General features: G+C 34.7%; 2 protein-coding genes across 3 annotated transcripts; one reads left to right on the top strand and one right to left on the bottom strand.

Annotated features, from left to right (window-relative positions):
- The first annotated feature begins 7,968 nt into the window (after nucleotides 1-7,968).
- On the top strand, nucleotides 7,969-10,951 carry LOC109337114 (transcription initiation factor TFIID subunit 10-like). Of its 2 annotated transcripts, XM_019574008.1 has the most exons (8): nucleotides 7,969-8,048; nucleotides 8,132-8,236; nucleotides 8,324-8,388; nucleotides 8,550-8,612; nucleotides 9,086-9,143; nucleotides 9,227-9,277; nucleotides 10,225-10,506; nucleotides 10,908-10,951. In XM_019574008.1, the coding sequence occupies exons 2-7, from the start codon at nucleotides 8,138-8,140 to the stop codon at nucleotides 10,303-10,305; spliced, it is 417 nt and encodes a 138-aa protein (XP_019429553.1). In that variant the 5' UTR covers nucleotides 7,969-8,048; nucleotides 8,132-8,137; the 3' UTR covers nucleotides 10,306-10,506; nucleotides 10,908-10,951. The 2 variants fall into 2 exon arrangements, with proteins under 2 accessions (XP_019429553.1, XP_019429552.1); XM_019574007.1 differs by lacking the exon at nucleotides 7,969-8,048 and having other exon boundaries at nucleotides 8,106-8,236; nucleotides 10,908-10,950.
- A 479-nt stretch (nucleotides 10,952-11,430) lies between these two features.
- On the bottom strand, nucleotides 11,431-15,197 carry LOC109337127 (probable methyltransferase PMT19). The gene is made up of 6 exons (XM_019574028.1): nucleotides 14,608-15,197; nucleotides 13,962-14,172; nucleotides 13,284-13,581; nucleotides 12,354-12,746; nucleotides 11,941-12,018; nucleotides 11,431-11,804 (listed from the first exon to the last, which is right to left on the bottom strand). The coding sequence occupies exons 1-6, from the start codon at nucleotides 15,169-15,171 to the stop codon at nucleotides 11,603-11,605; spliced, it is 1,746 nt and encodes a 581-aa protein (XP_019429573.1). The 5' UTR covers nucleotides 15,172-15,197; the 3' UTR covers nucleotides 11,431-11,602.
- Between the last annotated feature and the right edge of the window lie 935 nt (nucleotides 15,198-16,132).

Below are 16,132 nucleotides of genomic sequence, written 5' to 3'. Positions count from 1 at the left end.
AAGCATATCTTCATGTCTCAAGTCTCAACATTCAAATAAAATATTTCATTTTATGTGGAAAATAGAGACGCCACACCCAACACCAATCAAAACTTGGCACTGTCTTTTTTAGTCCATCGCACATGTGCATTTAAAATCAAAATCAAGATCAAACCAAGTTTTGTTATTACAAAAACTAGAATAAAAAACATTATACACAAAGACTAAAAGCATATTTAAATGTTAATAATTTAGTAATTCAAAAAAATCAAAAGTAGAAAGTAATTAGTAAAATTGATATTATAGAATTAATATATTAACAATTAGAAAATAAAAAGTGACATACTATTATTACTCTGAAAAAGTTAAAGATCCTAAAATCATTATCATTTAAGAAACAAAGTTAGAATTAATAATATTAATGACTTTTTAAAGATCAAGGTGTTTTCTAATGGAAAGTTAGAGACTAATCTATTTTGAGAGGAGTTGTGCCTTTTCCAACAAAACATTTATAATGGAGAAAATCGAACTTCTAACATTATACTTAATAAAGAACTTAACTATTTATTAATTGTGTTGTGGATTGTTAGTAATATATGAGGAGTTGGTATGAGACAATTTGATATGAGATAGTGATATTTATTTTTAATTTCTTAAATTCTGAATAACGCATATTCCTTTAAATATTTTCTTCTTTTTTAATCGATAATTATACATACCGATTTTATTTTGAATAAATTTGTATAAATTCGTACAGTATATGAGATAGTTGATAATTTAACCTGCGCAGTTTTTTAAATTTTTATCTCGGCACACATTTTATTTACAATTTTTTATCATTTTCTTGAAATTTAAATATTGTTTTAGCTTTCAGACTATGTTTTTGATGCTGAGACTCCTTCCAAGTTAATCAAAGTTTCAAGTTTTGAGTTTCTATAAATGTAATGTAATGTAATGGCCTTAAATTTCTAAAAGGAAAATTTAAGTTGATGATAATCCCACCTAACTCAACTCATTCACCTATCCATGTTTTATTATCATATGAGTAATAATAATATATTAACTGTATATAAATCTTTAAACTGATGTATAGATATTAGAGGTCATAGTTGAAATTCATATGCAAAACCAATATAACATTAGAAGTAACTAGTCACTTAAAATATTATAATGAAGACAAACATGCATAACACATATTATCTTTGTGCATTAAGATGATAGTTGATTATAAGTTCAATGATATGAATAACTCTACACCTAAACAAGATAAGGCACTAAAGCCTAACAACAAAATTAGTGCAAGATAGGAGAAGTTGTATTAGCATAGTAGTATTCTTCGACCATGTTTGGAGACAAGAGGAATGGAATTAATGGACACAAATTACAAAAGCTTGAATAATCTCTCCATTCTTCAATATTGCATGGAAATAACACATGTTAATATAGATAGTGGTGACCCTTGGAACTTCAATAATGTATAGTTTCTAATCATTTGCTCAAAATTAGAAACTATACATTATTCAAAAAACATTAAAGATACATTGCCATAATTTATTTCCAATTTAGTCCTTGTAAAATGAAGCTTGGAGGCTAAATCCCATAGTTAGGTTGCAATGTTGCATTTTTTAATGGAAAAATATTGTTAAAACAACAACAGAGTAAAACAAATCCAGAAACTACAAGCCTCTCCTATAGACAGTGGAGGCAACATCAAAGGTAAAGAGAAGAACACAAAAATTAGGAATAACATCAAAAAGCCTAAAGTGTAAGTTTAAAGAAAGGCCATCAGGAAGGAGGAGACTTCTAATATTGGAGATCAGAGTAGAGACAAAGTGAGTCGGAGGACACCCCATATTAATTAAGCGAAAGGCACAGGCCGATTCGGACTCAATAACTACTTTCGAAAATCCTCTACGACGCAGGATATTAAGGCCGAACAAGATACCACACAACTCGACATGAAGAGCATAACAGATTCCCAATCCCTTTGCGTAGGCGAAGATAAAGGACCCCAAATGATCTCTGACGACTCCACCACAAGCAGCACGATTACTAGCCGAAGAGAAAGCACTGTCCGCGTTGAGCTTAACCCAACCATTCTGGGGAGCGAACCACCGAACCACAATATGCCTACTGTGGTTCCCTTCCTTAGCGATATTATCACTATTTTTAAAGGCATTGACTATGCTTTTAGTAGAGGCCTTGATTTGAGTAGCAATCGTTAGAGCATTAGAATAGGTATTTTGGAAAATAGCCAAGTTCCTTCTCCTCCAAAGGGAATGACAAGCGGCCGCAAAAAATGATGGCCAATGACCAATGTCGGTCACTCCACCAGAAGTAGAGTCTGCTAGATTGGAGGTAAGCCACTGATGAATGTTATGGACCACAAAGGAATCGTGGTTGAGAACCAGATCAATCAAATTCCAAATCTCCATAGCAAAAGGGCAGTCACGAAGTACATGGAGCATAGTCTCCGGTTTGTCCAAACAAATATGACAATATGGAGTAGGAGCCATCTTCCTACGGAATCTGGTTTCATTTGTGAGCAGTGCATCATGAGCAATTCTCCAAATGAGGCATTTAATTCTTTGAGGCCTTTGCCACTCCCACACAAGACATAATGTTTTGTTTTTTGGGATGTTCACCTGATTAGCAAGAAGAGCATAAGCAGAAGAAACAGTAAAGTCTCCATCATTAGTGAGATGCCAAGCCATTTTATCAGAAATCTCCCCACACGGACTCTGCAAGGCAAGAATCTGATTGCAAACATCCTGAGGGAGAATGCTCGAAAGAAGAGGGGCATTCCAACTACCATTAGGAAGAAAGAAATTGTCAACAATAGCATCCTGATTATATAACAAATTAATAGCAACCAACCATAGGAAGCCAATTATCAACCCAAAATCTAGTACTCTTTCCATCACCAAGTCTCCACGTAATCCCCTCCCGAACATGATCCCAGCTCTTACAAACCCCTTTCCAAAAAACAGAGCCAGACATTTTACAATTGAACCTAGGAAGTAAATCCTCACTGCATTTATACTTACTCGTGATCACCTTCACCCAAAGCGCATCCTTCTTAACATAGACGTTCCAAATCGCTTTCATCATAAAGGCTTTGTTAACAAGCGGTGTGTGTCTCATTCTGAGGCCACCGAAGAGCTTAGGTTTACACAGAGTATTCCAATTGAGACATTGAACTTTCCTTGAGGTGAGGCTGTCACCCTACAAAAAGGACTTGCAGACTTGGTCAACCTTGTCACAAACCGTGATGGGAAGGGGGTAGTCTGCATGACATAAGATGGAAGGGCTTGGAGAACAGACTTAGTCAGAGTGATTCTACCTACAAAGGATAAGTTACTGCTTTTCCAAGCACTTAGTCTTTGCTTAACCTTGTTTAGCATATACTGATACGAGTTACATCTTCTCCGAGCTTGGTGGACAGGAACACCTAAGTACTTCCTAAGGTCAGGAGATCTGGAAAACCCAAAGGCCCCTGCAATTTTAGAACTGACATTCTCGTTAATATTTTTAGAGAAAAAAATCCAAGTCTTATCTTTATTGATTTTCTGCCCAGAGCTCACACAAAACAGATCCAAATAGGTTTGAATCACCCCCACTTGATCCAAAGAAGCCTCGACAAAAAGGAGGATATCATCCGCAAACGAGAGATGAGATAACTTAGGCCCATTTCTACCTAGCTTAATAGCCTTCCAATGACCAAGTTGAACTGCATGAGATATCAGTTGCCCAAGATGTTCAATACAAAGCACAAGACCTGCATATTCAGGGATGATAGGCAAGCCATTAGAACCTCCACAAAAACTGTAGGAAGACCCACATCTCTGAGAGTATCTTCCACGCACTTCCACTTGATCCTGTCATAAGCCTTTTTGAAATCAATTTTAATAGCCATCCACCATTTTTTTGCCTTTTTTCTGGTTCATAGAATGAGTAACTTCTTGGACAATTGTGATATTGTCACATGTCTGCTAGGCACAAAACTACACTAGTTAGGACTAACAACATGATCCATGATGTGACGAATTCGGTTAGCCAGAATCTTCGTGATGACCTTATAAGATACGTTGTAGAGACTTATTGGACGAAATTTCTTCAAGTACGTCGCATTCTCCATTTTAGGAATAAGAGTTATAAGAGTGTCATTAAAACTCTCAATAGAGACTGAATTCCTAAACACCTCCTTAACCATGGAGCACAAATTTGGCCCTATAATATTACATTGAGTTTGATAGAATAAGGCTTGAATTCCATCTTTTCCTGGAGCCCGAAAGCTACCAATAGCAAAAACAACACTTTTTATGTCTTCATTAGTTATAGAAAGGTCACACGCCAGAAGGTGGCCCATAGATAGGGTCGGGAAAGCTCCTGAAAGACAATAGGGAACATAAATGCTATCATTAGTATAGAGGTTACTATAAAAGGATGCAACAAGTTGTTCAAGAAGAGGTGGCTCAACGACCCAAGCGTCATTATCATCCTGAAGGGCAGAAACATGATTTTTCCGACGCCTAACAATAGTAGAACCATGGAAGAACTGAGTATTTCTATCCATATGCACAAGCCATTTTACTCTAGACTTCTGGAACCATAATAACTCTTCCTGGTACAAAACCTCCTCATACTTCTTCCAAAGTTGCCATTGTAGATTTGAAAACCTCGAAGACAACTCGTGTTGCTGATTCAGAGCTATCCAATTCAGCTTTCTCATGAGAATTCTTTTCTTTTGCGAAAACATATTTATTCCATTGCGATAGACCTCTTTGGAGAGAAAGGATAGACTTATTCCAAGAAACATAGGGATGCCAAACCGTGTCCACAACAACACTGAAATCCTTATATGTCAGGCAAGCAGCAAGAAAATGGAAGGGTCTTCGTCTTTTGTTGGGAGAAGGCATGTCCACAAAACTCAAAAGGAGGGGAGAATGGTCAGACTTAAAGTGAAACAGATGCATAATATTGGCATGCGGAAACTGAATTCGCCAAGGTAAGATAGCCACAACTCTGTCCAAACGTTCTCTAAGGTTCCCACGACTCCAAGTAAACGAGCTACCAATGAAACCAATATCAAAAAGCTAACAATCCGAAAGCAAATTGGCGAAGTTGACAGATCCACGAGGAAGACTCTAGCTGATACTGCCACTTCTCTCATGATCAGAAGCCACAACATTGAAATCCCCCATTAGACACCAAGGATCGTCCAAAGATGTTGCCATTTGATGAATATGATTCCACAATTCCGAGCGACGACCCATATGAGGGCTGCCATAAATCGCAGTGAGAAACCAAGGAGCGTCATCCATCCACTAAACTTCCATGGTTATGAATTGGCTTGCCGAATGCAAGACCTTTATTTTCCACACTGATTGGTCCCAAAGGACCCAAATACCACCCGCACGGCCAATAGAATCCACCCGCATACCACCATCAAACCAAAACTTTTTGATGATCTTATTAGCCACATCACCACTAACTTGAGGCTCCATCAAAATAAGCAAACTAGCATCAAGATTGTGACGAAAATCATGGATCAAGCCGTTGAGACCTTTCGCCTTAGCCCCATGACAATTCCAACAAAGGACCTTCATTAAAAACCCATCGAAGAGTTTGGGAGGTTATCCCTTAAGCCTACCATATGCCCCGGTGAATGTTCTTCATTGGCCCCCTCATCGACCTCCATAGTTGTGTTAAAAACCTCATGGGTCATACGATTTCCCTTATAGGGACCAGCCTTCTCACGGCCATCCTAGTGCCCAACCTGGTCTTCATCACCTCTACTCATCTTCAACTTGTCAAGATTACCCGCTCTTCTAGCTAAGGTTTTCCAGCCAGTATGTTTTTTATTCCCCTGCTTATCCCTCAAGTCATGTTAGGGACCGACATCCATGGTGCCCTCCTTAACAGCAAGAACCTAGAAACGAGAACCCCTATCACTATAAGGGGGGTTCTTCTTTTGCCTTCTGCTATCATGCCATTTATTATGTTTTTTCACAATCATCCAAGGGCCATAGAGAGCATCCGACTGATTAAAAAACCCCTTGTGCATATCATTCTCCCCACCCTCTATGGCAGTAGGGGTCTTCAGTAACTCAAGTTTCTCAACGACAACGCCAGTACCAACCTTAATTACATCCCATTCAACCCGGTTGATAATAGGCTCCCTGCAGGGTTCATTCCCCTTCTTATGGATGCTACCCAAGACTTCACTATAACCCACCACAACTGGAGGTTGATTTTTTGAATCCCCCTCATCAGTAGGGATGAAAGATTCTATACAAGACTCCCGACGATGCCCATATTTTCCGCAACTGAAACAGATCATGTGCAACCCTTCATATTCAATGTTGAGCACTTGCCCAAGAACCTTAATCTGCGGAACAAGCTTAAGGTCAAAATTGATTTCCACACAAATCCTGGCAAATTGTCCTCTAGATTGAATAGAAGTAAGTTGATCCACTTTCAGCATATTTCCAATGGCAGAACCAATTCTCCACATGAAACTATGGTTATATAATTCAATTGGGAGGTTTGGAATATGTACCCATACAACCACCTTCTGAACCTTCTTCGCATTAGTCAGAAAAAATGGTCTCCACCTTTGCACCATGAGATAATGATCTGCAATACGCCATGACCCTTCGAAGAAAGCATGCTTATAGTCTTCCTCTAAGGACAATTTCACCAAGAAGAAATCGTGAGGCATATATATGACTTGAATGCGACCACTACCCGCCCACATCTTCGATAATATGGCTTCCATCAAGCAGAGGGATATGTTTTTCCCAAAAGTTTTACCACCAAAGAGGATTTCCAGGGTTTGCACCAATCTGTAAATTCCTCATAAGAGACTCTAATCTCAGGGCAGGGATCGAATTCCTTCTTCTCTTCACCTAACATCTCTTCGTCATCTTCCTTGTACCAACAATTTTCAGGCAAGTCATCATTATCGGAGAAGTTCTCAAATCCCCCAAATTAGGGTTCAACAGAGTATCTCGATAAGAGGCGGAACCCTTACCCGAAGCCTCAGAGCTTTTGTCTCTAGTTTTAACCTTCTTTATACTTTTGGACATAAGATCTTCCTCCTCCCGTGATGTGAGGCGGGGGAACGTGAACATCGACCAGTGCGGCTTAGAGAATGAGAGGCACATGTCATTCTGTTTAAACCTTATAAAAGCAAACATATTGCAATGTTGCATAATATATGGGATAAATGTTGAGTGACTAAGTTAATCAATTTGATACTTTAATTTAACTTATTCATATGATAAACTCATATATCCAATCATAACGTTTACAAATGGATTTTAATGTTGACGTCTCCCTCATCTAAATATGATAATGTATAGTTTGTATTTTATAAATTCAAATATAATTTTTTGCGCTAAATGTATGGCTGAAATAAGAAGATAATAAGGATAAAATAAGAAAATAATATTATATGGTTTTTTGGTAGAAATAAAAAGATATTGAGGGCAAAATAGGAAAACACAAATTACACCATGATGGGTGGTTATTTTGTGTTTTCCCTTTATTAATAGTATAGATTATTATTTTTTTTGAAATCTATACTTTTATACTATTAATAAAGTCAAAATAAGTAATAATCACCAATATGACATGATTTTTATATTCCAAATTTATCTTTCGTAACATATATTATTATTAACTACTATAAACTTTCACATATTACTTTCATTCCTTTCACTTTTATATTAATATATCATTAATTTTTTACATTATATTAATATATCATTAATTTTTTACACATTCACTTATTTATATATTTATTCTCTATTAACTTCATATATTAAAAACTAAGAATGCAGGTCAATTGATACAGAGTGATAGTCGACACGCTAGTAAATTCATAACTTGAAATCATTAAATGAGAGTGTTTGGAATAAAATCCTAAAAAAATGCTTCCCATTGAGAAAAGAAAAAAGTAGTAAGAAATAAAAGGGGCAGAAAATTAGAAGGGCCCATAACCCAATTTGTATTTTATTATCACAAATAAAAGGAAAGAGTTCTTCTTCTTCTTCCAATTTCAGGTATTACCATTTTTCATTTGATTTGATTTCTCTGAATTTTTATTATTTGATTTATGATTGTTTTGAATGATTATTGGTAGTAGGTTAAGATGAATCCTCAATCACAATCTCAATCAAGTGAAGGAAGACATGATGATGATTCTGCACTCTCTGAATTTCTTGCTTCCTTAATGGATTTTACTCCCACTGTTAGTTTTTTATTATATCTTTTCTCTTTCTCTCTCTTAAGTATTATTAAGAAATTAAAAAAAAAAAATGAATTTGAATGTTGATAGATACCTGATGAATTGGTGGAACATTACTTAGCCAAGACCGGATTTCAATCTCCTGATATTCGATTGTGGGTACTTCTTTATTCTCCTTTCACTCTTTTATTTATTTATTTTAATTATTCTTCCCGAAATTCAAACAGGACCAAATCATAATTAACAACTTAATCATGTTTGTGTTGTTGTTGTCGTTTGTTGTTTTGAACCTCTAATAATGTTGCACTAAATTCAGGACTAGATTGGTTGCTGTTGCTACTCAGAAGTTTGTTGCAGAAGTTGCAGGAAATGCACATCAGTATGCTCTTTTTTTCTTCTGTTTTTCTTCAATTCAATCTTTCTTCATTTCCATTTTGCTATGTTCAATTCATTTTAACCTTGAATCACTGTATACAGAGCATTTTTTATGTGCATTGTAAATATGGGGAGTATTATTTTGTAGAAATGTATTTGTAGTTCTGCAAAAAGCATTTGATTTTTGGTAAAAGGTAGTTCATGCATGTGGTTAAGTGGATGAGTGCATGATGGATATTTGCTTCTTTAGTGAATGCTTGTCTAAGGCACTTTATACAACAACAGACATACACACTCATGCACATGCAACACAATAGATTTTTTTTCTGCACCTAATTTTTGTGCTTTTGTCCATATGTGCACCACTATTTGTATTGGCTAAGTCATAAAATGCATTACTATTAGTCATCTAGTTGCCCTGTCTTTCATTTACATGTCTATACTGGCATGATCATGTCACAAGATTGTTAACTGCAGGCACTGTAAAGCAAGACAAGCAACAATTCCCAAAGATAAAAGAGATAAGCAGCAGAAGGTGCTGATAACTTTTAGTCTGGTTTTGATTTTGTCTTCACATACTTATTGTTTGCGTCTAGTACTTACATTTCATTATGACAGGATAAGCGTTTAGTTTTGACAATGGAAGACCTATCAAAGGCACTTCATGAGGTAAGCATTGTTCTATACAATTAAATAGATCCCAAGTTTCATCTCTTAAGTATCATAAGACTTGCAGTCTATTGTATTATCTGTGTTTGCACATACTATCAATCATTTCAGATATCAATTTTGAAATTGCATGTTGCCTCTGCGAATTAATTGATCATATTTATGTATGGGAGCATAATTTCATAGAAACTACTAGAGATAAAATGAATTATCATTCATTTCTAACGCAATGTTTTCAAAACTGGGCTTATCCCTCAATCGCTAAGAGGGGACTCGCGTAACCACTCTCTTTCTCCCTCACTACCCCTTTGGCTCCTAGCTCTCTCCATGTGTGTGGACATGCTAAGAGACTAGTCTGTAGAACCCCTTCTTTCTTTAAGCCTTTGCTTAGCTAGCTATTTTTAAGGCTCAACATCAATCATTCAACAACCTTGGAAGCCTATTGCTCAACGTTTCTAAGTTTGTCTCTTTGTTGCAAGTTAGAAAATAAGGTGGTGATTGTGGCTGATATTTACAAGGCACTGTGGGCATAAGTCCTTGCCATAGTCATGGCCATTCACACGTCCTATGAAGCACAGACACCTCTCCTTCTTGAAGTTATGGAGTGCTGCAAACACTTCCAACACCACTCCAGTGTCAGTGCTTCATAACTTAGAAGTATTGTCTCCCCTGCTTTGAATATACACCACCCAATGTCTGTCACTTGTTTCTTACCATATTTTGTCTGAACTGATATTGATGATGAAGACACTGAACTGGGAAGTTGGGTTGTTTTTGGATCAACCAGTGATAGACTTATTTTTACTGGTTTGAATAGGTTCACTGTTTACTAATTTTCACTGTTTAAAGGATCATTTATGTGTTAGTAAATAGATTTATTTTATCTATTGTGGCGATATATTAATATTGGTTTTACATTTAATTCATGCATTTTCTTTAATGAGCAGTATGGAGTGAATGTAAGGCACCAAGAATATTTTGCTGATAGCCCTTCTACTGGGATGGATCCTGCTACTCGAGATGAATGAGTCCTTTCTTGTTTGCTTATCTATTTATTTATTTATTTATGTGTTCATGTTTCTACATTTTCATTTTTTTGTAAGCACTGCAAATATAAATTTGAGTCTATTGTATTCTATTCTATTGGGGGGTATGTTGTTAGTTCTTTAGTTTTATGTTCTGTATCTCAAGTCATAACCCAGAATGGCAATTTCATGTTGTTGTTTTTTGTACTACCAAGGGTATTCCCTCATCCTTTTTGGGTAAGGAACTCATCTCTTTTGGGGTGGTGGCTGCCCCTTCCAACAAGTGTCACTCACATGAATTAAACTCTTAACCTTTTGGTCATCTTGGGGATCTAGCGGAACCTTACACCATTAGACTAACACCTTATTGGTATTTCATGTAGTTTATAATTTAATGCCTCAAGTTAAAAAAAAGTGATTAACTTTTTTAATTTTGTTATTATGTTTAATTAATTTTTATTTATAAATTTTGCTGTGAAACAGAAGATATCCGTGTTGGGTTAAAATCACACTACTCATTGAAAAGTTACTTGTGTTGATCAAATAAGCTATAAGCTATTCAAAAGTGCTTGCTACTCAAAGGTGCTTCTCAATAATGTATGAAGAATGCACCCAACAATGGGGTTATTCTGTGGTAGTAGCACATTGGTCTATGAAAGTATACATATTCTTAAGTCTAGTTCCAAACTGAACCAACAAGACCCCTTAGATGGATAACACAGTTGAAAGAATATGTAACTGAAAAAATTATTCCTTTTGTTTCTTTAGAAGAGTTTCCTATATTCATGAGAAGTTGAGAAAAATGAGAAGAATGGAGGATATCATGAAAGTTTCCAACAGTGTGATTATGAGATTCAATATTCCTTAGGAGTTCACATTAGAGATGAGCTTCATCTTATGACTAGCAATGGATCCATCAGAATCCTTTCCTTTGACCATGTCCTCTTCATGTTAAACATTTAAGATATGATCTAATATCTCTCTTTGTAAATTGTGATTTCTAACTACAATTGTAACTATAATATTATAACTTTAGGAGTTTTTACAAACTTGTGATCTCATTTTCCTGCATTTTTTCCAAGGAATTGCAGTAGATATAGCATATAATTGTAACCACAACTCTTACAGGAAATCAAAACCATGATTCTCATTAATCACCCACATCCTTAGTAGCATTGCTGTTACTAAATATCCCAACTAGTAGTGATTAAAAACAAATATTTTTCAGGAAACAAAACTTGAAGGTGGTAAGAAGGGTAACCATACCTATCCAAAAAAATATAGTATGATTACTATGAATTCACTCCTTATTATGAACAAGCAGAATCATTTGAGGGTCAAAAGTCCCATTCTGATCACCAGCCACTAGTGTTCCTTTCCATCTTATTTTATCTATCATTTCTTTCACTTTAACAATTACATCCTCATTATCTCTAATAATAACAGTTCCTTGTGGACGAAGAATCCTATGCATCTCAACAAGAATATCAGTAATATCACACCTGCAACATTGCAGACATCATTATGTAATTAATACATCATGCCCACACATATATTCATATATATTCAATTCAGTAAATATATCATAATAGTAGTAAACATGTTCAAATAATAAGTAGTGATAGATATTAAGCTTACTTGTTAATGTACATACTGAATATACCATGAGCATGTATCAAATCATATGTGCGTGGGTAAGTTGAAAAGGGCTCACACCTGCAAGTAACACAATTTTCTTCATTATTCAACACTCTACAACTAATGAAGAAAATATATAGTAAAATATATAAATTATAGTATCCTTTTGGTTGGTGGAAGAAACCAACAGCTATATTACACTATTAAGTTGTTATTGTGCAAGGTCTAATACACAATTTGAAACTAAAAGATCTATGCTATAAAGGCATACTCAGAACCATAAAAACAAACCAGACCAGTATACAAAATAGATACACTAAATTTGAAACTAAAAGATAACAAAATACTCAAAAGATGCTTCAAAAAAGTACACAATTAAAATGATGAAAGTAAAGATTATAAGTTGTAAATACCAATCCATGTAAGTTCCAATGAGGCCTCGCTCATAGATAACACCAAGATTTTTGCTTTTTGCATCAAATGGAACAACATTCATAACCCAAACAGGATATTTCACCATTGCAGCTGCAAATCCTCCAAACCCAGCATTCATATCCATAACATTTCGGTATTTACCAGAAGAGAATGATTTGAGCATGGCGTTGTAAGCGGAAACTCTCCTTTCCCATGTCCTTGTATCTTCAGTATAAGTTTTGAGAGTGAAGCCATCATTATTGTTTTCATCTCTAACCCGCGGCGGAGGAGTGTTCAACCTTTTAGGCCATTTCTCAAGAGCACCACCAGATACTTCATGGATATCTTTCACTTCTGGTAGAGGAAAAATGCATGCAGTCATTTTTGTATACCTGTTGAATGTTTCATATCTATGAAGTATGAATATAAAAACAAAAGAAAAAGGATATAGGTTCTACAATATAAACAAACAATGTGAGAAAATTTGATACAAAAGTTAACAAAGCATATTACTTTAAGTTGATTCCACAATCCACTAGAATGTTCCTGATTTTCTTGCTCAGATTTTAGTACAAAAGAAGTAAAACAACAACAATAGTTGAGTTGGAAACACAGTTTCAAGTTGGGTTGTAGTTATGTTGTGTTTACTACAACTGTCAAGAAAAAAATGCAGCTGATATGACCATAATGGCATTCGCCGTGCATTTGCCTAGACTACTAAAACTCCAATATTACTTAGACCACAATCATTTCAAGCCATAGGTAGCTAAAATATGGAACAGAATGGTTCCATCCTTTAGTAATACCAAAAGTCACAAATTTTTATCTTTTTGTCATATTTTATTCTATGTATAAATATGCCAAACATAAAACAGAACACATACATTTCTATCAAACACCAATGCACAGTTTGAAACAAAGAAACTTACCATCCATTATCAGGGTCAGATGAATTGCAAAACTTGGGTGATATTAAAGTCTTTGACTTGTGTATGCAGCTGATATGATTTGTTGGTTTTTGCCATACAGCAATTTGTTCTCCTTCAGCAACTTTTTCCCAGCACAGTTGCATTGCAAGTTCTTCTAACATATTTTGTTCTTTTTCCAACACCATAGAATCTATTTGCCATGCTTCATAGTTTACCCTCCAATTAATAGGTGGACCAGATAGTACCCAATACCCACCCGGGCGCAAAATCCGGTCAATTTCTCGTAGATAAAGCCCATCTATAATGAATTAAAAGATATCAGGTGATAGTATTATAAAATGAAACCAAGTTTCTACATTGAAAAAGCTAAAAAATTCAAGTGTTGCTTCTCATAGAAAGAGATATTCAGTGACTAGAATCATTAAGAGGCTTATTTAAAATACAAACATTAGTATGAAAGTAACAATCAAGATTCACTTGGGTCTGCAATTTGCTACTATTTACATTATTATTACAAGACTTTCCTTAAAGGTGAACTTGATAAGCATTATGCAGAATGACGAATTTGGTACATGTTGTGAAAGGTTAATGAGTGAACATAGTACTAGGAAGATTAAGAGGTCTTTTTAAGAACAAAGTTTAGTATGAAAGTAAAAGGGTTGAGTTAAGTAGAAATACCATTAGCAGTCCAAGGGACAAGGCATCTAGAGCAATGAGCCATATCGAACGATCTCGATGGGAATGGCAGCCTATGAGTGCTTAAAACTCCAAGCATTGCTGGAAGTCCCCTTTCTAGAGCAAACTGTACTTGAGCTTCATGTTCATCACTTGGTGCTATTGACATTGTCATGATTTCATTGTCCATTAGATATGCTCCAAAGCTTGCAACCTACAATTGTGCACATTCCACAATACAAATTCATTCTAGGTAGGTAACCATAAAACCAAATAATATAGGCTTATTTGGAAGAAAAAAACAATGCAGTTAAGAAAATTTTGTAATAGCTCATAATAAAAAAAGCTTAGACACTTCAAATAGTCTTCATAACTGTATTGGATACTTCAGAGATTGCAAGCTGCATTACATTATACAATTTTTAAATTCCAATATTTTTACACCAATATAAAGGAAATGTCAATTTTGTTATTAGAATATCATAATTTACAATTTATACAGATTTGTCTTAATCTTACTGTTTATCTCCTTGTATACACACATTTAAAACTATAAGGAAAAAAAAAGTTTTTTAGGAATTGGGTTCAAATTTCAGTGCAATTATTAGGAAGAAAAGAAAAAGAAAAGAAAGAGATAAGATAGGGATACCCCACAACCAACATCAAGAACTGTTCTGATAAGTCCAGATTCCAAAGTCACTGGAAGAACCTTATTCAAAGCATGAACATAACCCTTAACCCCATCAGGGAATGAAGTTCCTCCACCAGGAAACACAAGCTTTTGACCTTCCAATCTAACCCAGTTTTGTGTCTTCTTATAGTGAACAAGCTTAGTAAAAGGGACATTACTAAACCATACATTTTCCTTACTCTTAGGCCAATGAAATGGAGTGTTATACCCTTTTGGTATTGGTATAAGACATTTAAGCCTTTCATTGTTATTAGGACAATGTCTCTCTTTACGAAAATGATTTGTATTTTTGAATCTTTTTTGTATCTTTGGGTCATGACATGGACAGTAGTTGGTGTAGTTACTTGTGCAAAACTCAAAAGTAGAGTTTTTTAATGTTAAGAGAGAAGAATGTGGTGGTGAAGTGAAAAAGAAGGAAGAAGTGATGTATAAGAAAGAGAAGAAGAGAAAGGTGGTGAATACGATGATGTTAAGAAAAGGTGTTTTTGTCATAAATTTTAAGGTAACACTTTGAGAGGACATGGTTGTTGGTTGTTGGTTGTTGGTAATGATGAATTGACTTCAAAAGAGGGAAGGTTGTTGTAGCTTCAACTTCTTCTATATATGCTTTGGATAATAATACAACACAACCTACCACCAATTTTAATAACACAAATATTTATCATTATTATTAAGATTTTTTTTACTATATCACACTTATTCTTATTTAGTCAATCATTTATATTTAGTTAATATTTTTGTATTCTACGATATGTCCTCACTTTTATATAATTTAAGTTAGTTGTCCAAACAAATTTAAATTATAAAAAATCTTATTTTTGAAAAATAAAGTGTATAAAATATGTTGAATATAAAGATATATTATCCCGTTAATGAAATTTAGCATTGATCTAAGAAATAGAAGAATCTGTAATCTATAATGATGGTGATGTGAGTGGTGTGTGTATTTTGGTGAGTGGTAAGAAATAGAATGAGTTATTATACCGTTATAGTGACAACAATTAATGAGTTCATGCTAATATAGTGTTATTAAACTAAAGGAAATAAATGAGTTGATGCTGTTGGGCCATGCTCTTTCTCCAAGAGAATCAAAAGTCAAACACACTGTTATGTATATTGTATCTTATAAAACTAAAATATGGATTTTTTAATATTCAAACACATCTTCCTCATTAAGAGAAATGCTTAGTAACATGTTTTGATGCTTTCTTAATTTGTAAATGCCTGCAATTTTAATATATATTTTATGATGCTTTCTTAATTTGTGGCTTATGCCATATTATAAGAACTTGATTGTTATCTCTACCAATTCATTCATAAAATTATTAGTAAAACATGAGCTATTTCTTCTTATTCTTCGCCTTACCTTTTTATTATTACTATCTTTACTCATTACAAGTTATACGCTCCTACTTTGACCAATATTATTAAACTTGGATCTGTTGTTTGAAATGGTCATAGAACACAAAGTTAATGTATCACT

Source organism: Lupinus angustifolius, unplaced genomic scaffold (assembly GCF_001865875.1).
Source record: "Lupinus angustifolius cultivar Tanjil unplaced genomic scaffold, LupAngTanjil_v1.0 Scaffold_2_2, whole genome shotgun sequence".
Lineage (NCBI taxonomy): Eukaryota > Viridiplantae > Streptophyta > Magnoliopsida > Fabales > Fabaceae > Lupinus > Lupinus angustifolius.
Note: the sequence above shows the minus strand (reverse complement) of the source record. Positions and strands in the feature narration are given on the sequence as shown.